Source organism: Amphibalanus amphitrite, unplaced genomic scaffold, assembly GCF_019059575.1.
Source record: "Amphibalanus amphitrite isolate SeventyFive unplaced genomic scaffold, NRLGWU_Aamphi_draft 000182F_arrow, whole genome shotgun sequence".
In the NCBI taxonomy this organism is placed as follows: domain Eukaryota; kingdom Metazoa; phylum Arthropoda; class Thecostraca; order Balanomorpha; family Balanidae; genus Amphibalanus; species Amphibalanus amphitrite.
Window position 1 is genome coordinate 322408 of NW_024881677.1, and position 22189 is coordinate 344596.

Sequence of the window (22189 nt, forward strand, 5' to 3'; positions counted from 1 at the left end):
TTCTGGGTGAGTCTGTGGTGTGCGTTGCATCATTGTTCCGTTGCTATTTTGTATTACTGGTGCCATGTGCATTGCTACATTCAATATAATTTCCTCACTGAGAGCCGGCTTTACTCTTATCTATCGGCGCTACTCCGTACTCCGTAGGAGTATCTCCGTCACGCCTGCGGTCGAATATGTAATAGCAATTGTGTTTTTCTTCAAACGCCTTAACGGTTTTTGTTAGGAAAGCAGAAAACAGCCGAAATATCAGACAACTACAAGTACTATAATAAAAATTAACGATGTTTATTGTTCTTAAAGGTAGACTGCCACCTTTTTCCCACAAAACGGTTTTCACTAGAACTGAGCCACCTATGTCCCAGACTGAAGTCGGTTTTCCGAAATTCGAACCCGTTTGCGAGAAATCGGAGACCAAAGTTCAGTTTGATGCCATTTTTTTAGTCCAAGAAAACCGACATCTCTACTGTTTATCGATAACTTTGAAACATGAATTTTCTTATCTTTTGGTAAATATATGTCAAAACTTTGATTGTTTCGAGATCAGAGAAAAATTTTGGAGTGTCAAAATAAAAATTAAACTTATATATTCAGTAGTTCATTTTTTCCAAAAAGGGTGGGAAATGGGGTTTAACATGGGCCAGACCCATTCCAAATGAGCCATGATTTTCAAATGTTTTACGAACTCAAATGCAAAATAAATTAAACATGGCCAATTTCTTATGAAATCATATATTAGTAAATCATAAAATACCTTACTTTTTCAAATAAAATGTAATAATCTTATGACCTTGAAGTCTAGTGATGTGTAAACATTGTCGCTAGACATTAACCGATTGATAATTGTATGATAATCGACAATTTTTTTCGCGATTCACGTGATGATACTTTGTCAGGTGAATTCTAAAATTTTGTTTTGTCCAGGGAATAAATCATAGGCCGATCTGAGAAAACTTTTTGAAGGTGGCAGTCTTCCTTTAATACACCCTGGTTTATTGGCTATAGGAAATAAATGTTGGATTTAGAAGAAAAAAATACAGATAGGTTCAAGTCTTATAACTATAAAAATGTTATAATACTATAATAATAAAATAACTTTATCATCAAGCTATAAGATTAGGAACATGGCCATGGGAGCTATTCAGAGACTAGAGCTGCAGCATTTCTACATATCCCATAACTGACACCATAGGCTCATGAAGTCGGAGGGCGCCTTCTGACCAGAAGCACGCCAGTGAGCCGGGAGGGCGCCCTCTGATCAGAAGCACGTCAGTGTGTCGGTGGGGCGACCTCTGATAACAAGTACCTCACCGGTGAGTCGGAAGGGCGCCTTACGATCAGAAGCACGCCAGTGGGTCAGGAGGGAGCCTTACGATCAGAAGCACGCCGGTGAGTGGAGAGGGTGCCTTCTGAACAGAACCATGCCGGTAAGTCGAGAGGGCGCCCTCTGAGGAGATGCATTCCAATTAGCCGTGAGGGCGCCTTCTGATAAGAAGCATGCTAGTGAGTTGGAGGGCGCCTTCTGGTCAGAAGCACGTCAGTGAGCCGGGAGGGCGCCCTCTGATCAGAAGGACACCAGTGAGCCGGGAAGGTGCCATCATCTAGGAGAGCGCCGCTATCGACTGGAGGAGCGCAAACACTGGACAGAGGGGCGCCGCCATAATCTAGGAGCGCGCCGTTATCGACTGGAGGAGCGCCAACACTGGACAGAGGGTCACCACCATCGTCTAGGAGGGCACCGCTATCACTGAAGGAGCGCCAAGACTGGACAAAGGGGCGTCGCCGTCATCATCTAGGAGCTCGTCGCTGTCGACTGGAGGGGCGCCAACACTGGACAGAGGGGCGCCCCATCATCTAGAAGCGCGCCGCTATCGACTGGAGGAGCGCCAACTCTGGACAGAGGGGCGCCGCCATCATCTAGGAGCGCACCGCTATCGACTGGAGGAGCGCCAAGTCCAACACTGGACAGAGGGGCGCCACATCGTCTAGGAGAGCGCCGTTATCACCAGAGGAGCGCCAACACTGGACAGAAGGGCGCCACCTTCGTCTAGGAGGGCACCCTATCTCTGCAGGAGTGCCAAGACTGGACAGAGGGTTCGCCGTCATCATCTAGGAGCTCGTCGCTGTCAACTGGAGGGGCGCCAACACTGGACAGAGGGGCGCCCCATCATCTAGGAGCGCGCTGCTATCGACTGGAGGAGCGCTAACTCTGGACAGAGGGGCGCCGCCATCATCTAGGAGCGCACCGCTATCGACTGGAGGGGCGCCAACACTGGACAGAGGGGCGCCACCATCGTCTAGGAGGGCGCCGTTATCACCAGAGGAGCCGGAGCGCCAACACTGGACAGAAGGGCGCCACCATCATCTAGGAGGGCACCGCTATCACTGGAGGAGCACCAAGACTGGACAGAGGGTTCGCCGTCATCATCTAGGAGCTCGTCGCTGTCGACTGGAGGGGCGCCAACAAAGGACAGAGGGGCGCCACCATCATCTAGGAGCGCGACACTGTCGACTGGAGGGGCGCCAATACTGGACAGAGGGGCGCCGCCATAATCTAGGAGCGCGCTGCTATCGACTGGAGGAGCGCTAACTCTGGACAGAGGGGCGCCGCCATCATCTACATAAGAGCGCGACACTGTCGACTGGAGGGGCGCCAACACTGGACAGAGGGGCGCCACCCACCATCATCTAGGAGCGCGACGCTATCGATTGGAGGGGCGCCAATACTGGACAAAGGGGCGCCACCGGCCCACCATATCGTCTAGGAGGGCGCCACTATCACCAGAGGAGCGCCAATACTGGACAGAGGGGCTTCGCCATCAACTAGAAGCGCGCCGCTATCGACTGGAGGAGCGCCAACACTGGACAGAGGGGCGCCAGTCACTGAGGGCGCCGGGGACGATGAGCCAAAGGGACAGGGCATGCACGGAATGTCCTGTATGTGCGTACGCCACTGGTGCGAGCCACCGTCCAAAAGTAACGTGAATTGTCAACAGCAATGCAAAGAAGTCTGTTATTGCTCAGAGTTTGCTTTTTAAAGAATTAACAAGTGATACAGTACGTTAAGAAGGCAGCTGTATTCTTGAAATGGATTGTTTCGAGGCAACTACCCGGAATCATTCAGTCTTTTCTCAGCTCTGTTTGACTTATTTTCTGTACCATCGACACAGACCACCGCGGCAGCCGCACCGATGCGGCACTGAAACTGTCCGCCCCGAAAACATGGGATAGCGCACCCCGATCGCGTGATAAAGACCACGCATCTATAACTTCCTACCGTCCAGCCGGCCGTCCGGCAGATGTCGTGGCGCGCCGGGTGCCGATAAGGCGCTGCCGCCCGTGCGCGGCGTCGAATTCTCGCCCTTATTGACACCGGCCGGTCGGCAGGCCTAACATGGTCCTCTTTAAGCCGTTTGAGGAGTCCCTAACAGTTAATACTTTTCAGAAAAATGGGCATCATTGGACTCAGAAAAGAATACCGCACCACATGAGCCATGAGCCCGTATACTTTTCCAAAATTCGGCTTTTTTGAACAACCCTACTGTCCATGGCCCGACGTAGGGGTCGCCGCGTGGAGAAGGATTTCAGCATTCTGACTGAGAATGGAATTTGGAAACGATGGAACGGAGGGATGGAGGATCCGGAATCCGGATCACCACCGTCAGCCTGTTATGGAATTGTGGTTGTGATTTCCGAAGTCTGCGACATCTATAATTGAAGCTCTAGCGCCATCTGTCACGCGACTTCGCCAGCTATGAGAATTTGTGAGAAGAAAATCAATCATTTGATACATTTTTTATTTTACAACTCATTTTATTTTTCTTCCTTTGTTTTTGAATATCAAAAGCACATCCTAAAACGAAAAAAATATGGGGAGCATGGTCGAAATAAATACTGTTATATTTTGTGACGTTCTGTTTTCAATACGATTCGTCTGCCTATCTTGAATCCTTATGCCCTCTTTTGTTTAGGTTATTTTTACCAAGGCCCTATATTTTTACGTGTGTTTGTGTGAGTGCACGCCCCGTCGGCTGTGAGGGTTTGGGTGAGTTGGTGAGTTTTATATTACCTCAAAATAAGTGTTATTTGAATTCATATTAAATGAATAATGGCAAGCGTAGGATGTACGTTTCATCCAAGAGTGAAAAAACTGAAACGCACCAGTACTGAAACGAGTCAGATGCATTTTCTTTTCATGGTTTTGAAGGAGGTGCTTACCGCCTACCGGGTGATAGAGATTTGATATTGTAATATTGGTGTGAAGATTTGCGCTTTGGCAGATTTGGATATTTTCTTATTTCAGTTTGACGTGCACCATGTTTTTTATTTCAGGTGTACCACCTGCCCAACAGCCTCAAGCATCATGGGCTCCACTCAGCAATTCTCATTAAAGTGGAACAAGTATCAGCGGAATTGGGACAATTATTTGTCAAAGTTGTTGAATAATCACATGTTCAGTGATGTAATGGTGGCCTGTGATGGACAAGTATTTCAACTGCACAGGATAGTCCTTGCATCATGCAGCTCCTACTTTGAGAAGACACTACAGGTAAGTGCCTAATTAAAATCACTGCTTCTATGGAATGCTAGACAGATCTGTGCTCTTCTCATTGGTGCAGTACATAGTGAGACCTCGAATCAACTTGTGTGGCCAGGTGCTGGTGGCCCATGCAATTCAATTCTAAAGTTAATTCTGGCCAATCTGATAAAGGTGTTTCAGCTTTTAGCACATTTGGCCCAGCCATTCCTTAGATATAGAATTGGCACCCTGCATACCTATGCATGTGTGCAAAATGAGACCCCAACTGGCTTGTGTGGGATGCCCTACTAAGCTAACCCTAAGGGCTATCTGATCTGAGCCTGATTGGCTCAGCCATTCTTGAGCTGTGGAAGCAGCCCCTGCAGCACTTGTGTGCCTGGAGTAACACTCTTACCATGATGCGCAAAAATGCATCATCTGGTCGATGTCCACCTATTTACTAATTCACCTATACACTAAGCCAATTTTCAGTGCAATCTATCCAGGCAATGCTGAGTTATTGTGAGAGGAATGATTTTGTCGCCCCTGATTTTACAAGTGTTGTTAGGCCTTATATCATTAAAGTCCTTATGAGACAGCATGTTCAGGAATGATAGAATTGTGCATTATCAAATAAACTTATCCTGATATCCATGAACACCTCCCAACACTGTTCCAGAACATCCCGGCCAAGGAGACGCCGATAGTGATGCTGAGTGAGATAACGGAGCTGGAGATGCGCACCCTCATCGAGTTCATGTACTGCGGGGAGGCCACCATCGACCAGAGTCAGCTGGAGGCCCTGCTGAAGGTGAGGGCTGCTCGTGACGTGGAGTGTGAGCGTCACTATAGGTTACTGGTAGCTCTGGTGCACTACGTGTTAGTTCTGGGTTCAGCAGTCATTCCCATATTCATCTCAAGATTGCAGGATGGATTTGTGTTTGGTTTGATCCTGACCGTGCATTGAACCAATGTCTGGGCCGGGAACCAAATGATAAGGGTGAGGCATTGGGCTGATTCGATTGCCGTCTGGTGTGCTGCCACTGTCCTGTGAGTCCATCTGCCTGAGTCTGATCTGCGAGAGAGGTTGAGCTCCTGCTCATCGTATATTCTCCCAAGTTGATGTGTACCTATTTATGCTAGGTAGGTATATCGTGTGCAGCTTCCCATTCGTTATCTCACTCCAACTGCACTCGGTTACACGAGGTTCCCAGCCTTTGGCACTCATTTTCACGTGTTTTAAACCATTGGACACCGGGTTTTAGACCATCGAACCCCGCTCACTTAATGCTCCGATCCCGTCCCATGCCTGCACATCGCCGTCCATTCCCGTTCGATTATTTCCAGTCATGGTCGGATGGGTCTATGCTGGTCACCGTGCACTTAGTGCCAGCACAGGCAGAATATAGTCGATACTAAGCATGACGGTGTGTCTTTTCGGTCTGCCTCGCTGACAGTCCAATCGTGAAATGTAAAATACGGGGTTCAGCGGCCGCACTATGAGCTTACTGAAGCACTGTTTCTGAACACCCACTGCGCAGGCAGCCGACGTATGTTTCGACGTGGCTATATCGGTATTTGATCGCTACTTGTTGTTCGGAGTTTAGTTCGATCGGCTACATCGATGTTTGATCGGCTTTTATCGATATTTCATCGGCTACTGAGAACGAATAAGGCTACATGTGGTTGTCTGGTGACATGTTGGTAAATTGTGACATTGCACCTCTATTTTTTGACTATCTTACATTGGTTTGAAAGGAGAAATATCCAAAGGACTGTCGGTACGCATCCCGAAATTGCAGGCACACTTGATACAATACTAGGGCGTCTCCCTGTGCGGTATCCTGCCTGGGTGGGCTTCACTCAGGTGACCGTGTCGACTTTGTGGTGTCACCGCGGACCGTGGTGACATCACAGTCACCCCCGTATCCCTGGACCCGCAGCCCCCTCCTGTGTCCCACGCCACTACTCCCCCACGCCCATGTCTGACGTCCCCCGTTTTGGTGGCTTACCGAAAATTCCTGAGCCTTAGACCCCGCACCCGCGCCCGCGCCGGAACTCCTATTTTATTCGGTAGACATATTTGACGGTATTTGCGGCATACCCCGTCTGGACCTTACCGGCTTCCTGCGGAATATTGTGCGCAAGTGCTATATGTGGAACCCTTGCGGTTTTACCCTGGCGTAATGCGGCATAACTCATGTCTACTTATGGCCCGTCCCCGTGATTGATGGGCGTTAGAGGGGAAGCGGCGACAAAAAAAGGAGGGGAGTGGGGGACTGGGGCCGAGGTGGCCCGCCGGACGGATGGAGGGACGGTCCCCCATGGAGGCATCAGACCGAACCAGGGTCGACGGTGGGTCTCCTCAGTCAGGTACTCGACAGTCGGCTGAACGGCCGGGATGTAATGGCCGCCGACCGGATTGTTTTTGTTTGGCCGGCCGTTAGTGCCACTATCTGGCACGGTATCGTGATTTACACAAGATGATGAAACTCGACGGCAGTGGAGACGCGCAGGAGGCAGGTGCATTGTCATTCATGGCAGCTGCTAGCTAAACTACCAGTCATTATTCGGTGGAGAGAAAGTTGCAAACGGGCGGTAAACAACCGGGGCTATATCTGGCAGTCCGTTCTTTGTTTTGATGTGTAGATGTGCTACCATCTTGTGTAATCCGATCTCCGAAACTGACCAAGAAAGTGGCACACACACTGAAAGATACGTGATTATCCTCATCAATGCTTCCGTGCGTACTTGCATGTAAAGAACTGAAATTCAGTAAACAAAACAAATGTTGAAATTAAGCAAACCATCTTTACAGAGTCACTGTTAGTCAATTGTCAATATTTTCCGTCAGCGGCGACGCAGTGGCCACAGAGCCTGCTATATACTCAAACTTTACCTTCTTTGACCGGCAAACATAACGATCGTAGCTTTCTAAACTTTGTAAATAGCCAGGAGTTTGGATGTGGACCGCGTTCGGGCTACAAGTTACATTGCTACATGAACGTTAACCATACACCGACACTACGGGTATGGTTGACAATGGCACCATGCAGTTGTTGAATCGATAAAGCTGCTCAAAAGCACGCAATTGATCAGCGTTGGATTCTTTTGTCTTGCTGGGGCTCGCTCCTGCATGTCATAGAATTTACGAGTTGCTAGCCTTTGTTTATGTTCACGTTTCATTACACTATATTGTTCTCTTCCTTTCACTGCAACGAGCTCCGACGCCCACCATGCTCGAATCATTGATCCGGCCTTTCACACCCGCACTATCCCGATACACTTTCACCGAGGCACAAAAACATTCCATTGGTATGCTGTGCTGCTTCTGCTCCGATTGACGGCGTCACAACAGGCGGGTGTGCTCAGCATTGGCACCCGGTGGCCGCTCGGCAGTGACGGCCTGACCCGCCTGCCGCTCGGGCGACTTTGTCGCTGATTACGGAGGAAAGGGGAGAGGGGGGGGGGTTACGGGAGCAGCCAAAAGCCAGTGAGGAAGCTAGGGACGGTCGGTGGTCTGTGGATGTGGCAGAGAATCGTTGGCATATTAGGGAATCGTCATGGCTTTTGACTGTGAGAAATGATGATCGTGCTTTGAACTAGCTAGAATCGTGAAGGACATTTAGCAGGAATCACGATTCGACATTTGATGCACGCTCTCCTACAGACACTGAGGCTATTTGCTATCGGTGGTGGCTATTTGATTCTGGGAAGTTCTCGAAGACACTAGTACACTAGTGCGTACTAGTATAGACACTAGTACGTTTCGGTGGTGGCTATTTGATTCTCGGAATTTATGGAAGAGCGGTCACTAAAGCATCTGCTGGTAAAACCAGCCTACCAGTCAGCGACCACCCGGCACCAGCCTCCGTACCTCGGCTGCCTGCCACCGTTAGTGTCTCAGGCTGGCACGTTTTGCTGCGTCACTTCTGGAATCGTTCTATGGTTGGAATGACGGGACGCGGTAATCGCGGTCGTACAGATTCGCATCACTGCGCCTCTAGAACGTTAATGTCGGTCGATGAAATGCCACAAAAGGAGATTAAATGAACCAATGGCTGAGCGCGATGGAAATGCGCTCTAACCGATAATTCGATAGGCAAGTCACTGCGTCATTTGCCTCATCTTCTGTTGAGAAGGGCCGTGAGAATTCGTAGAACTCGCTCGCGGCAATTAAGCTCGTAATATTTTTTTTTCCAAACTTGCCCATCATATCCGTACGCCCTTCTTCCTGTTGCCAAACCACCATCATGTTGACTTTTATACCATATGGTGCGAGTTTACCATATGGTGCGACATTTTTACACCGCGAGTCAATAGTCATCTAAGTCTGCGCGTCCCCCGCCGTCGGCCCTCATGGTCTGACCGCCCCGCCCCCGTCGCCAGGCCGCCGAGCGTCTGCAGATCAAGGGTCTGGTCAAATCGGACGCTGACGAGGAGCTCTCCGACGACGCCGAGGACCGGGACTCTGCCGAGCGGCGCCGCCCGGAGCGGCCGGAGCCGGAGCCGGAGGAGCCGGACGGCTCCGAGTCGGGCCCGGAGAGCCCGGAGCCGGCGCCGGAGCCGGAGCGGCGGCGCTCGGTGCTGGACACGCCGCCGCCGCCGCTGCAGCCTCTGTCGGCCGGCCCGCAGCCGCCGCCGCTGCCGCATCAGATGGGAGGACCGCTGGCCAGCGTCGGACCGCAGGTGAGGGACTGAAACTGGTCGGACGTTTGTGGATCTTTCGTCTGGGATAAACTATTGCGAGTTGACGGCCTGACCGGGAGAACGATCGAATGGTTGGCAGTTCGGATTGTGTGGGGTCCGAGGAACAGTTATGATTTGGGAAGTTGAAAGGTGGATGGTTCGTAGCACTTCCATTACTCTTGAGTCTTGAGGTACCGTTGTTTGGCCTAACTTTGTACCAGTTTTTGACTTTTCTTCGTATTACTTCCAAATTATTTTGTTAAATGTTCAGGAAATTGTGCAGTAAGGCAGTGACATCCCTGCTGGTCACCTATAGTCACTCTTAATTTTTTTTTTGGATAATGGCATATACCTAATTTATTTTTTTGAAATTAGAGTGGCACAATGTTACCCGCACAAAAATAACTTTGTACCATATGAATAAATGCATCAATAAAACAATGGAAAAGCCAAAAGTATCAATGTTAGCGGTCGTTATGGATACATTGGTCCACTTAGGGGCTTTTAAAAAAGGAACAGCAAACTTGTACATTGTACAAACATAGTCACGGGATGATGCACACCATCATGACCAGACATGTGCATGGATCCGAGTGATGGATCTATGATATCAGTGGATCTCGAAGCAAAGTACAGGTTGGGATCTATGATCCCACCGGATCCGGCGTGAAAAATACATCTTGGATCTATGATCTCATATGATCTGACGATAAATTAAGAACATGGATCCATGATCTGAGTGGATCTCACCATGCACCACATTTAAATCATGTTTTATAGGGCTTCTATGCTAATAAGTGCCACAAAACTATGGATTATGACGTGCGATCACATAACATCACTAAAACAGTATGTTTGTGAGTTGAAACAAGTGTTTTTTTTTTGGATATATGTGTTGACCAAAAATAAGTGAGGATCTATGATCTCACTGGATCTCAAGCAAAAAATGACACTCGGATCTGTGATCCCTACGGATCAGGGATGCGGAGCCGGAGCCGGAGCCGGAGCCGCCGGAGCCGGCATATTTTGCCCGGAGCCGGAGCCGGAGCGGGAGCCGTGAAACAATATAGCCCGGAGCCGGAGCCGGAGCCGGAGCCGTCAAAAAAGGGGGCGACTCCGGCTCCTTTTCTTAAGAGGAAACAATTAATTACCTAGTTCGGTTTGACAGTAGGTACAAGGCGTAAAACAATGTGGTATTCAAAATAGCCTTGTTATACAAATACAGAAGCAACGTGTACTAATCCCATCGCCTTTTTTCTTCCACCCGTATTTAATTGATCGCATAGGGGATGTACTGAGTAGAAGCCGGAGCCGGAGCCGCCGGAGCCGGATCATTTTACTCGGAGCCGGAGCCGGAGCCGGAGCCGCCATGACATTTCACCCGGAGCCGGAGCCGGAGCCGGAACCGATTTTTTTTCTCCGGAGCCGGAGCCGGAGCCGGAGCCGTCTGAAATTTCCACGGCTCCGCATCCCTGCTACGGATCTCTCGATAAATTACAGAGCTGGATCTATGATCCCGTCGGATCCGAGATCAGGATCCGTGGGATCAGATCCCAGATCCATTTTCTCGGATCCATGCACATGTCTGATCATGACTGTAGGTCGCTTACGTATCCCGCTGGGACATTTACGCACAACCAACGACGCGACGAACCACACACAATAAAAGGCACGGAACACAACGAACGACACGACGACCCTCTTCATCATATGGTGTCATATGGTGTCTTCATCATATGGTGTACCCTTCCTGCGGGTGGCCCAAAGTTATTGAATTAACGGCAAAAAATATGTATAAACATTGACCACCCCCAAATTAAAAAAAAAAATGTTTGAGGAAAATAAATTACCAATAGTCGAATGCAAAGTTCACATGATGTCCTATTCAGGCAAATTGCAAAAGTTGATTCGGCTGGTAGCATCTGAGCCCCATACAGGGACCTACCTAAACCTTAATATTGGGTGAAAAAAGGAGCTTCACCAAAAAAAAAATCTAGAAAATCCAAAATCGACATGATGACATATTTTTTTGTGTCCCTGGGTTTATCATTGACTACTTCATTGGTTCCGGCCCAAAAATGCCATTTCTCGCGCATAGGTATTAAGCTGATTAAAATTTAGCCATTTTTTTTTTCCTCGTGGAACAAAGTTACCCACACGGCCCAAAGTTAGACCAAACAACGGTACTGAAAAGTGGTATTTTGCACTCGTTTAAATTATACCTACGGCACTCATTAGTTATTACGTGGAACAGTTTGCGTTGACAGGACCAGTATTGGAGGAATGTTGGTGCAGGTCTTCGAAACTGCACCGCACCCACCCAACCCCGAGTCTGATGTCGGTCCGTGGACCGGACGGTCTAAGTGAGAGGAGCAGACGGGTCCGTGTTACGGTCTGACTGAGAGCGATAGGCCGTCAGGTGGACTGCGGGATCTCCTAATGGGCACACGGCGCCCGACGCGGCCCGGCCATCTCGCCACCTTTTTGCGTGATTAGCGGTCATCGCGGAAATTGGTTTCATTTGTCACGTTTTTGTGTGAGGTGGTGGCGATGTTTCACCGTCACGTCTAGATTGTATGGCGTTCTAGTTTGTCGTGGATCTTGCCACCTGCTCTGGATATCGGGCTGATTGTTTGAAATTCTATTATGTTTTGGTGGGAAACTCCGTTTTTTTTCGTTCTCTGGTCATAAAGACGGGTCTGACCTAGATTATATTCAGTTATCCAACTGGCTGAATTTTGGTGTGTTTTCACCTCGTTATTTATTGTCCCATCGTCAGAGTTCATCGCCCCAATATCAGTCCAGAGTTTCATCGTTCGCCGCCTGGAGCTCTGTGGGCCGGGGTTTTCCAGCCACCACGATATACGAGTACGGAACACTAGGCTCGGTAATGCTGAGTTGTTCTCATTTTGGCTCATCGCTATCGAACGTTGTGTTTCGGCCGTTTTGACTTTGCAAAGTTTTTAATAGCTTAGGTCTTTCCGTCGTTCTGCAGATAAGTTACAAGAAATCTTAATTATATATTTGTCCAATATTTATGCGACGTTTTGGCGATGTGCCGAAGCAGTTCTTAACAACGGTTACCAATACTGCTATCGGGAGTCCATCTTTCACACTCATTCAGTCTTGAACCTCACCCTGTTGCGACCGATTCTGGGTAAGTTCGTAACCGTTGCATACACCTGCCTCAACCTATTCGTACCCATGACGTCAGCCACCATCCCGCCTAAGCCCAGACTGGCTTGAGCGCCGGCTACTACTGAACCTGTGATGTGCATGATCTGGTGGCCGCTTCACTGCCTCACTCCCTCCCTGCCGGCTCCCACCCAGCGCGTGAAGTACGTGAGTGCGCGGGCGTCGGCCGGTGTGCGATCGCTCTGTACCTGTCCGTCCGTCCGAACTGTCGAGTCATCCTCTCAGCCGCCAGTCATTGAAAAGGCTGCCCGGGAGGCACTGGCCGCCGCCCGCCGCTCGCCCGGCCTGGGTACTGATGGAGCGGCATTACAGATCTAACGGTCCGAGCGGCGCGATGAAGGAATGGGCAACGGCGCGCATAGTGTGATAGAATCAGACCGGCGGCACGTAAAGTGCGAAGTGTTGGACGGAGAGCTTGGGAGTTTCTACTTTTGATGTAGAAGTAGTCGAGTACTTGTGGTTAACGGGTCTATGTTTTGCATAATAAATGGCATTGTAGACATTGATGTGAAATTACGGGCTTTCCGTTATGTCTATGATAATTGACCAACCCCGTGTCCGATTCACAGCGTTGCACATGTCCCACCGCACCTGTCGTATGCTGACGCTCCGTGTCTGTCCGTTGCAGGCGCTGCTGGCCGAGTTTGGTCGGGAGCCGCCGGTGGCCGCCTCCCCGGACAGCTGTGGGGACGGCCCGCCCCCGCCGCCGCCCCCGCCCGTGGTCACTCTGACCCCTCAGCGCGGAGAGGGTGCCGACCAGGCCGGGGGAGCCGCCGGCCGGCCGCCGCCGCCGCTGCTGCCCTACACGTCACCCCAGAACGGACACGGACACTTCTTCATGCCGGGAATGGGCGGAGACACACCCACATCGCTCGGTAAGTGACGACCGACACTAAGGCTGATTTATCGATCGTTATGACTCGAGGCAGTCGCACTCAAAACTCAAATTCATAAAAAATAGTCCCTGTAACCTATGAAGCTCGGAAAGTCTCAGGCAGTTGTGTGTGGTGTGGCTTTGTATCGGAGGAATCTCCGTTAAGTATACAACATTTGGTATTTCACAATCACAATCACAGGTATGTGGATGGATTTTACCGCCATGTGTGTTGATTGTTGGGGCTCGAGCCCGCACAGCAGCTGCCTGTGCCATCCTAGCCGGTCTGCGGGCAGCTCCAGCCGCAGTACGGCCTGTACTATCCAGTCGGACCGCTCTGTTTGTGATGAGGTGCCCTCAGTAGAGCTGAGTCGCCGCCCGCATACCTGACCACCGGCACCGCTGCAACACCGGTACCCGTGCTGTTGATCAGAGCCGGCGGGCAGACGTCGGGAAAAACTCCCACGAGAGAGCCGCCCGGCTCTGCCCCAGCGTCGGCGGCCGGCGCGGCTCGGGTCCACGACCTCCCGAAGTGGCCCACCATTTATCCGACGGACGGCCGCCGCGGTGACGACGCCGTTTTTGCCCCTGTTTACGCCTCGGGCCGCTCAGCGGGTGGTAGACAGCAGCGCCATTCGGCGGGAGTTAATCGAACTAACACTTGTGTTTCGCCCGCTAGGTGTCTCTAAGCGGAACACGCCCGATTCGCCGCACGTGCTGGCGGCGCTGCAGCAGATCTCTGCCGGTCTGATCACCGTGGCCGAGGCTTCCATCCAGTATGACATCCCCATACCGACGCTGTATGTCAACATGCGCCGACAGGGTGTCAAGGCGCGCGGACGCGTCGGCATGGCAGGTATGTGAGAGCCTTTGATGGTTTGATAAGATGAGTGAAAACGGAAGGGGGATTAGAACGTCCCGGAATTATGATAGAGTTGCTCTGTATGGCCTGGTAACGAAAAGCAAGGGCATTATCAGGCTGCTAGTGATATTCTCTTGCCTGGCAATATACCGTTCAACGCGTCGTTACGATTACGATAACAAGTTCCAGCATACGATCTATACAGGCACGAATTATTTTCTGCCTGTCACGGTGTGCATACTATACTATCTATACTCTCCCATGTTCCCAGCAGCGGTAGCCCTTACCGCACACTGTATGTTATGCCGCTCCCTGAACCTTCACCGCTCACACCTGCATACTTATCTGAACTCTGCAGTTATAGCGTATAACTGCAGAGTAACTGCAGTGTTCTAGATTTTAGTGTTCCTTTGCCGTTGTCCGCAGGCAAGAGGAAGCCGCGCGGTGTGATGAGCGCCGAGATGCGGGACGCCCTGGAGGAGATACGGGCCGGAACCATCACCGCCTCCAAGGTCAGTACGCGTGTCACCAATACAGTAGCCTGCGGGCTCTGTCCGCCTCAGTGGCAGCCCAGCCAGTCAGCTGCTAGTAGAAGGGGTTGGGGGTTAGCGGTGGTGTAGTCGGATCTCTCTCTCTCTCTCTCTCTCTCTCTCTCTCTCTCTCTCTCTCTCTCTCTCTCTCTCTCTCTCTCTCTCTCTCTCTCTCTCTCTCTCTCTCTCTCTCTCTCTCTTTCTCGCTCTCGCTTTCTTGCGCACGTCGTGCGCTCACTCATTTACTTATATTCAACCCCTAAAGCACTCAGCACCTCACTAACTAAATCGAGCTATGTAGTCGGCGCGCCCTAAAGCCCCAATAAACAACAACTACGGGGCCAACAGTAAGCATTCAATACTTGACAGTTCTAACTTTCAGATAAGGCACTTTATTTTATTAAAAGTAAAGGTGTTTTAATCTGGATATAAGCAAATAATGGCATTTCTTTTAGTTCATTTATAGCGTCTGAATATATCTTTCGACTTTCCCGCTAGGCCTCTCGGAAATACAACATCACCCTACCACGCCTGGTCTCGTGGATGCGCAAGACGGGCGTCAAGAGCGCCTACGCCAAGGGCCCGATGGCGATGCAGGCGGCCTCGGTCGCCCCGCCGGCCGTCCCCGTGCCCATCCCTTCGCCGGTGCCGGAGATGCGCCTGGCGTAGTTCTGCCACCTGACGGAGCGACCGTGCTGCCACCTGGCCGGCCGGCGCTGCCGAGCGACAGCAGCATATCCGGGCTCCCAGAGAGCCCGCACCCTCCCGTGACGTGTCATCAGCCGCGGCGCGGCGCCTCGCGCACGAGCTGGCGCGCACCCCGCGCCAACAGCCATCGCCTTGCATGGACCACGTTAGACGCTGATTGTAGTGTTCTAAACACAGTGTATATATACAAGACGGCGTTCGAAATGCCTTCAGGTAGCTTAACTCCGGTTTTGCCAAAGACAAGAGATTTTCCTGTCGTAGCTAGTCAGCGATGCGTTTCCTTACAGTATTGTCGTCGAGTCTTTTCGTTTTTGCAAGACAGCTAGGTTTTGCAGCTAAGTATTCTCAGCAGCTTTACGTTTCTTTTGTTTTTATTTACATATGCATGCTGTATATTGTAGCTGAGTGTTTTTTTTTCTGCATGATCTCCTACGTTTGTACCAAATAGCAGGCCAGAACGTTTACAGTATATGTTTTCGTTCGTTGCGTAACTGTTTGACTTGGGTGATGTAGCCCAGATATTTCGTTTTCTGTGCCAGTAGAATTGGATCTGTGTTCAACTCTCGGTTCTTGAGAGTGAACTGTTGCCTTTGTGATTGTGAATACTCGCGTTTTGTATTAATATTCCTAGATTGACTGGGTATCAACCTTCCTGATCATTGTGTAGAGGAGTAGAACTCGCTACATGTCGTGCAGATATTTGAATTCACGCCACGGAGGCATTCAATGGTATTTTTATAGTGACAATTTTCTTCCAATGGCTGTCCTCTAAGGACACTGATCGGTTGTTTTGGACGGCATGATTTCGAGTATTTGTCCGTGTGTGTAGCCGAGGTGTCGCGCTGTCCTCACTCGCCTTCGGTCTCGCTGTTCTTTGTACCGTGCCGTCTTTCACCTTTGCGATTTCGGCCGCTGGCGGCTCTCCCTGTTGGGTCATTGCGGACGTGCGCGTGCGCGCTCGCGCCTCGTCCGTCCGACCACCTCCCGCGTGCGGCGTCTTCCCGGGACGGGCCGACCGGCCAGCTCCGGCTGGCGGCCCGCTCATATGCATCCCGCGCGCCTGAAATCGATTTTCGGCTGCGGCGGCGCGGAGTGAGACCTTCGCAGGCGTGTGTTTTGTAGTGGCGCTCGTTTTGTATTTATCTTTACATCGGCGGAGAGCAATAGTGGTACGCAGCGGCCAGTGATTTATCTGTACCCTGAATGGGTGTCTGTCTCGCGTGGTGAGGTGTCTCGGTGTTCGGGATACCCGCTGTCTCATTGTCAGCGAACATCAGCTCTCGGGGTGGAAGCGAACATCAGTCGCTGTTTGGGAGGTACGGGGCCGAGCCTCTGTTTAGGAGAGACGGGACCGAGCCGCTGTCTCTAAGAACGGAGGTGGAGCGGCTGGTACCTCCCCGCCTGTACCGACTGTACCGCAGCGGCCGCCGCCACTGTACCTACTACCTACCAGTACTCGCATCTGTCTAAATACTCCCCCTTCTCGCCCAGACACTCAATAAAGAACAAATTTTCTTTACACTTGCGTTTTTATCGGTTGATCAGTTTGTTTGGTGTAAAACAATTGAAAACGACTCGAGTGCTAGCCTAAGGATTTGAGGTGTTTTCGTGATGTCGCCACTCGGCGAAGGTTTTTTTTTGTCTTTAGGTAAACTTCAATTTACACTGACAGTCAGCCCTGAGCTACACAGTGGCTCTCCATGAATGGGCGTCTGCGTGTCCGTTGCACGGCGCGGTTATCGGCACTGACCGGCGACTGCCGACCGGTCGGAGATAGTCTGGTCGGTCCGGAAACGGTGCTCCTTCCGCCTGGAACTGCGAACAACGGCCCTCACCGTCAGTGGGTGGTGGCACGTGTTGGGGGTCGCTCGTTACAGCCATGTCTCGTCTTGGTGTCAGTGTCACGTGTTTGTCATGTGTTCTCCATGTGGCGGTGTTCAGCACTCTGCTAGCAGCGGCGGTGAGTTTGCACCCTCCTGAGTTACCGGCTGCTGAGGGGACTCTCAGAGCCAGGTCAGCCACCGAGCCGCCTCAGGCCGCCTGTCGTCTGCCCCGGGACCGCGGCTGGCGCTGTTCGCCTGGCCCCACACTCCGCTGGTACCTGGACGAAGAGCAGGCCGACTGTGTGTCGTTCTGGTACTCCGGATGCGGAGGAAACTCCAACAACTTCCCCACGGAGCGCGCGTGCAGGGAGGTGTGTGTGGAACCGGACGGCCCAGCGGTCTGCCTCCTCCCGGCCGGCCGCGGGCCGTGCACCGACAGTCAGCTCCTGTGGACCTACGACGCCGAGACGGGGCAGTGTGTGACGTTCGTCTACGGCGGCTGCTACGGCACGGCTAACCGCTTCTTCACGCGGCGTCAGTGCGAGCGGTCGTGTGTGACGGACCACGACTCAGCTGATGGGGACAGCGGGGCCGACCCTGACTGTCTACAGCAGGCCGGTGTGAGCGGTCAGTGCGGTGCCGAGCTCGTGAGGTACACCTACCTAGCTGCTGCCGATGTGTGCACGCCGTTCCTCTACGGTGGCTGTGCCGGCAACGGGAACAACTTCGACACGTTGGAGGAGTGCAGAGAGCGATGTGGAACTCTCACTGATGACCAATCTAAGACTAAAGAGAACTCCACTGAGACGGCTTTTACCCGGGAGGCTACTTCTAACAGTTCCGACAAGGTTACAGCACCCCCGGTAGACGCAAGCATCTGCTTCCTTCCTCGCGACTCCGGCTCCTGTCTCTCTTACGCTCCCATGTTTTACTACGACGTTCGCACGGCGAGTTGCCATCAGTTCATCTACCGGGGCTGCGGCGGCAACGCTAATCGATTCCACACGAGCGCGGAGTGTCGGCAGAGATGTGTGGATGCAGGTGATGGTACGGTGGGCGGCTCGGAAACCAGTGATCTGGAGAGCGTCGACGAGCAAGTGGTAAGCGGACAAGCTCAGATGAACATCACAGGAGGCGAATCAAGTACTATCAGCAGCCAGGTGCAGGACGGCGGCGTGGAGAATGAGACTAACGAAACGAAACGAAACGAGGCTTCCAGTGTTGCACCAACAACGAATCCCTCTACTACACCTGCTTTGGTTTCAGGAAAGGGGAACCTAACCTCCCCAGCCATCTCAAGAGCGCCCCATCACCGTCGAAGCCGGCCGGTGCCTCTCCACAGACCCCCGGGTCGTCGGCGACGTCTCCGCGGCCGTCGCGCCTGTCTCCTCCGCCCTCGGCCCGGCCCCTGTCAACACTACCTACCGCAGTTTTACTACTACAACGCCGACCTGGCCGCCTGCTTCGCCTTCATCTACGGTGGATGTGGAGGCAACAGGAACCGGTTCGTCACCAAAGAGGCGTGTGAGAGCCACTGCAGGGGTGTGCGGAGGCTGGGGTCGCACGGAGAAAGAGTGCTCGATGGTGGAGGGACGCGGGGAGAGAGGGACCGGGACGGAACTCGGAGACCAGTGCCGGAGAGGGGAGGTGTTAGAGGGACGCGGGGAGAGAAAGACGATCCTGGAAGGTCAGTAGCAGACAGCGGAAGAACGCAGGGAAAGAGGTACGGACCTTGGAGACCAGTGCTGGACAGGGGAGGACTTCCTCTTCGTGAAGGGACGCGGGAAGAGAAAGACGATCCTCGGAGACCTGTAGCAGACAGAGGAGGGACGCGTGGAGAGACGGATGGACCTCGGAGACCAGTGTCAGCCGAGGGAGGAGCGTAGGCTGAGAGAAACGGCCCGGCGACTGCTGCACCGGTGACGTGATGCGAAACCTGGAGGATGACCTGGATGAGATGTGAAAGGACCGGTCTGAAGGGGGATGAATGGAAAGTGCCTGCTGTCAGAAAGAAAGCCTTAGAACAGTGCGCTAGAGTGCTGAAGCGGTAACTATAATAAGATGCGAATTAAAACTCATCTGTGGGTGATTAATGTAGTCATGGCCTGAGAGCATTCGTGACCTCTAACCCGTTCAAAAGTGTATCAGACCCCTTGTTAGAGAAACACATTCGTTCGGGATGTGTGCCAAATCGCGATCAGAAGGTTGGAGTGCACGTGGGCTGTCCGTTTCATACTCCACAGTGACGACACGTGTTTTGCATACGCCCGTCGGGTCAGCGGAGACTGCTGGGCTGCCATAGTTGCATATCGGTCTGTCAGGGAAAGTGTATCGGTAAGAGGAGCGTTTGGTCGGTCCGGGATCATACGGATTGAATTATGTTGGTCGAGAGACTGCAATAAATAGTGTAGGATTACTTTATTTGTAGGTCACTTTTACTTCATTGGTGAATAACAAACTTCTTCTGTATGCCTAATGCCCATGGATTGAGGTAGAAGTGATCGGCGAATATGCGGTATACTCGTACATAGGTGCCACCGTTTAAAGGCATAGTCTGTATCATACGCAATTTCGCGCTTATTTCCACCAAATAACAGAGTGCACGTAAGGGTTATTGAGAAAGCAGAATGACTGAACGCCGAACGGTTTGGCGCCGCAATGATTACCGGCAGAATTACGGCGTGTCCGTGTGTTGGCGTCGGTGTGCGCGCAACAGTCGTGTCGGGGGCGGCGGCGGAGATCTGACACCGTCATCGTGTTTGTCATGGCGCGGCGGTGACGGTTGTGGCGCACTCGGCGCCGCCGCCGGCCTGTTGCAACGCGCTGGCACGAGCCGAGACTGGTGCGCCGAGGCCATCTCACCAGGCAGTGCAGTGGAGAAACGCCACTCGATATAGGAGGGCGCGCCCGCCGCCCACGGATCCGGCCAGCGGAGAGGGTCCGGTCTGGGCCGGAGCTAAATGTGGTCGGTCACCTCCCCTGGCGGAGCCGAAATCCGGGGACACAGCCCAGTTTCACAACTGGGACACATTGGGTTCGGCGCGTCAGTCCGTCGTGAACCGCGCGCGTGAGGCAATGACGCCTCTGCCGCCGCCCGTGCCTCCCGCCGCCACAGAGCGCCGTGACGTAACTGATGACGTCACCGCTGACCTGGCCGTGCCGGGCACCGATCGCCCCAGGCAGTCAGGTGCCCCTCAAGGCAGGGTTATGGCCGGATTCAACCCGGTGTCAGTCCTCATCTCTGAGCTCTCGTATGACGGGTCATGTATTGATCTACATGACGGGTCAGATGTATTGCTTTGATTGGCACCGATCTCGAATCTGGTATCCGTTTTGTTAACAATTTCAGTTCGAGTCAGAGTCGCAGCGCAGTCGGAGGGACACTACCACGACTCCAAAACCCTGGTCACCTCTGCACCGGCGTGATTCAAAACGTATGCATCCGAAAACTTTTCCTATCAATTTTGATTTTGGCTCAAGAGTGCGACTCTTTTTGACGGTGAATACTTTCAGAGTGTAAAGAAGATAGTCGCTTGGTAATAGTCCCAAAGCAATTTTTACATTTTGATGTACTTTTTGAATTTGTACTTCCGTTTGTAAAAGGTTAACGCCTCTCCCCTTCGGACGTAGCCAAGTGATCGTATGTTTTTGGTTATCGCGACCCGTTAGTCGTTAACCTGTCCGAAGTCATTGATAATTTGACAGGGACAGCACCGGGGATCGTGGCAGGCCAACGGATAGGTATCTATAATATATAAGAAGGCACTAAGACATTATTAGTTATTACATATGTAAGTTACTTCAGGCTCGCATGTCAATTGGGACTATGCGCGATACGCATTATACAATCAATCTTTTAAGGAGTGAAAATTGGACTGGGAGTGATGCTGCGCTGATTCTTGGATTATCTATGACGCAAGTAAATAGACGGTCATCAATGGTGCGAACCGGGCCGCTGACGCTGTAAAGATCAATTTGAGTCACTGCTCGCTGACTATTGCGGGATGACCTGTGCGCTGAAGTAATGTCTCTAAACACTAAAGCGGGCATGGCGACGTCAGTTGCCCAATGAGTCGTGACTCCGAAAACAGGGGACACAGTAGCTCACTTCAGTGATTTGACATGGGATGAAGAAACTGCCGTCATCGGAGCTTTAGAAGTAGGTCGTGGGAGCCCCATTTCAAAATTGCGAATGTCAGGTACCTAGCTAATAAAAAGTGATGCTGTTTGCGGTATAGAATATAAGGAAATGTTATTGTAAGTATTCAGTTGCTAATGCCTAAATCTCTTTAGTTTGGTCTTGAGACGTCCAGTCTCCGCTCAATCACCATAGCCACAGGAATTAGGGTGCGGTGTTATGCTCACCCTATAGCGCTTTACCTTTAGAATATCGGAAGGTACCTAGAATGCAGTAGGCTTCTGGCAGCCGTCTGCACTCTGCAGTGTGACGTGCCTGCTCAGTTACCTATACAGTGGTGTGTATTTACTATTTATTCGGCATGCTATCCCGTTTCACTCTTTTAGGTGATGCCCCGCTTTGCAAGCGCTGGCCAACGTTGTTTCTTCCGTGTGATTGTTAGGCTCAGCATCAACAATGACGCATGCAAACCATGCAATCTGCAGCGACGTAGCGCTTCTGCTTCCTGTGCTTTGTATTTGTAACGTGCCGACCTTGTACGCACAACGTATGCAAAGCACGCATTGTCATCGTCATATGCCTTGAATGACGCGCTGGAGAAGCTTCCACGAGGTGCTTTGTCGTCAGCCGTAAACACCAACAAGCCTTCTCGAATGCGTCCTCGTTGAGTGGACGTTTACGATCTATGCCTGAGGGTTCCTCAGACCGGATACTGGCGACCCTGGCCCGGCTAACACGGTCCGAACCAACCGGAACATTCTGCGGATTCAGTCCCACCTCCGTCACCGAATTTACGCGCCGGGAACCCCCAAGGTCGCGGCCCAGTGCCGGTGGCGCCGTGACGCCCCGTG

The 22189-nt window shown here is 51.8% G+C and overlaps 2 protein-coding genes across 3 annotated transcripts; both read left to right on the top strand.

Annotated features, from left to right (window-relative positions):
* Positions 1 to 3783: 3783 nt before the first annotated feature.
* On the top strand, positions 3784 to 16074 carry LOC122384141 (protein bric-a-brac 1-like). Of its 2 annotated transcripts, none has more exons than XM_043371185.1 (8): positions 3784 to 4045; positions 4333 to 4549; positions 5199 to 5330; positions 8909 to 9208; positions 13032 to 13278; positions 13957 to 14133; positions 14566 to 14651; positions 15168 to 16074. In XM_043371185.1, exons 2-8 carry the CDS (start codon positions 4364 to 4366, stop codon positions 15336 to 15338), a joined length of 1299 nt encoding a protein of 432 aa, XP_043227120.1. In that variant the 5' UTR covers positions 3784 to 4045; positions 4333 to 4363; the 3' UTR covers positions 15339 to 16074. The 2 variants fall into 2 exon arrangements, with proteins under 2 accessions (XP_043227120.1, XP_043227119.1); XM_043371184.1 differs by having other exon boundaries at positions 3963 to 4053.
* A 1142-nt stretch (positions 16075 to 17216) lies between these two features.
* LOC122384142 (papilin-like) lies at positions 17217 to 19615 on the top strand. Its single transcript, XM_043371186.1, has one exon. The coding sequence runs from the start codon at positions 17257 to 17259 to the stop codon at positions 19084 to 19086; it is 1830 nt and encodes a 609-aa protein (XP_043227121.1). The 5' UTR covers positions 17217 to 17256; the 3' UTR covers positions 19087 to 19615.
* Positions 19616 to 22189: the final 2574 nt, after the last annotated feature.

What these genes read in the sequence shown, in the direction of transcription:
- LOC122384142 (XM_043371186.1), top strand. Translation starts at nt 17,257, where the DNA reads ATGTCTCGTCTTGGTGTCAGTGTCACGTGTTTGTCATGTGTTCTCCAT.
- LOC122384141 (XM_043371185.1), top strand. Translation starts at nt 4,364, where the DNA reads ATGGGCTCCACTCAGCAATTCTCATTAAAGTGGAACAAGTATCAGCGG. An exon ending in AGCTGGAGGCCCTGCTGAAG is followed by an intron (nt 5,331 to 8,908) that starts GTGAGGGCTGCT and finishes CCCCGTCGCCAG; the next exon opens with GCCGCCGAGCGTCTGCAGAT. An exon ending in TGGCCAGCGTCGGACCGCAG is followed by an intron (nt 9,209 to 13,031) that starts GTGAGGGACTGA and finishes TGTCCGTTGCAG; the next exon opens with GCGCTGCTGGCCGAGTTTGG.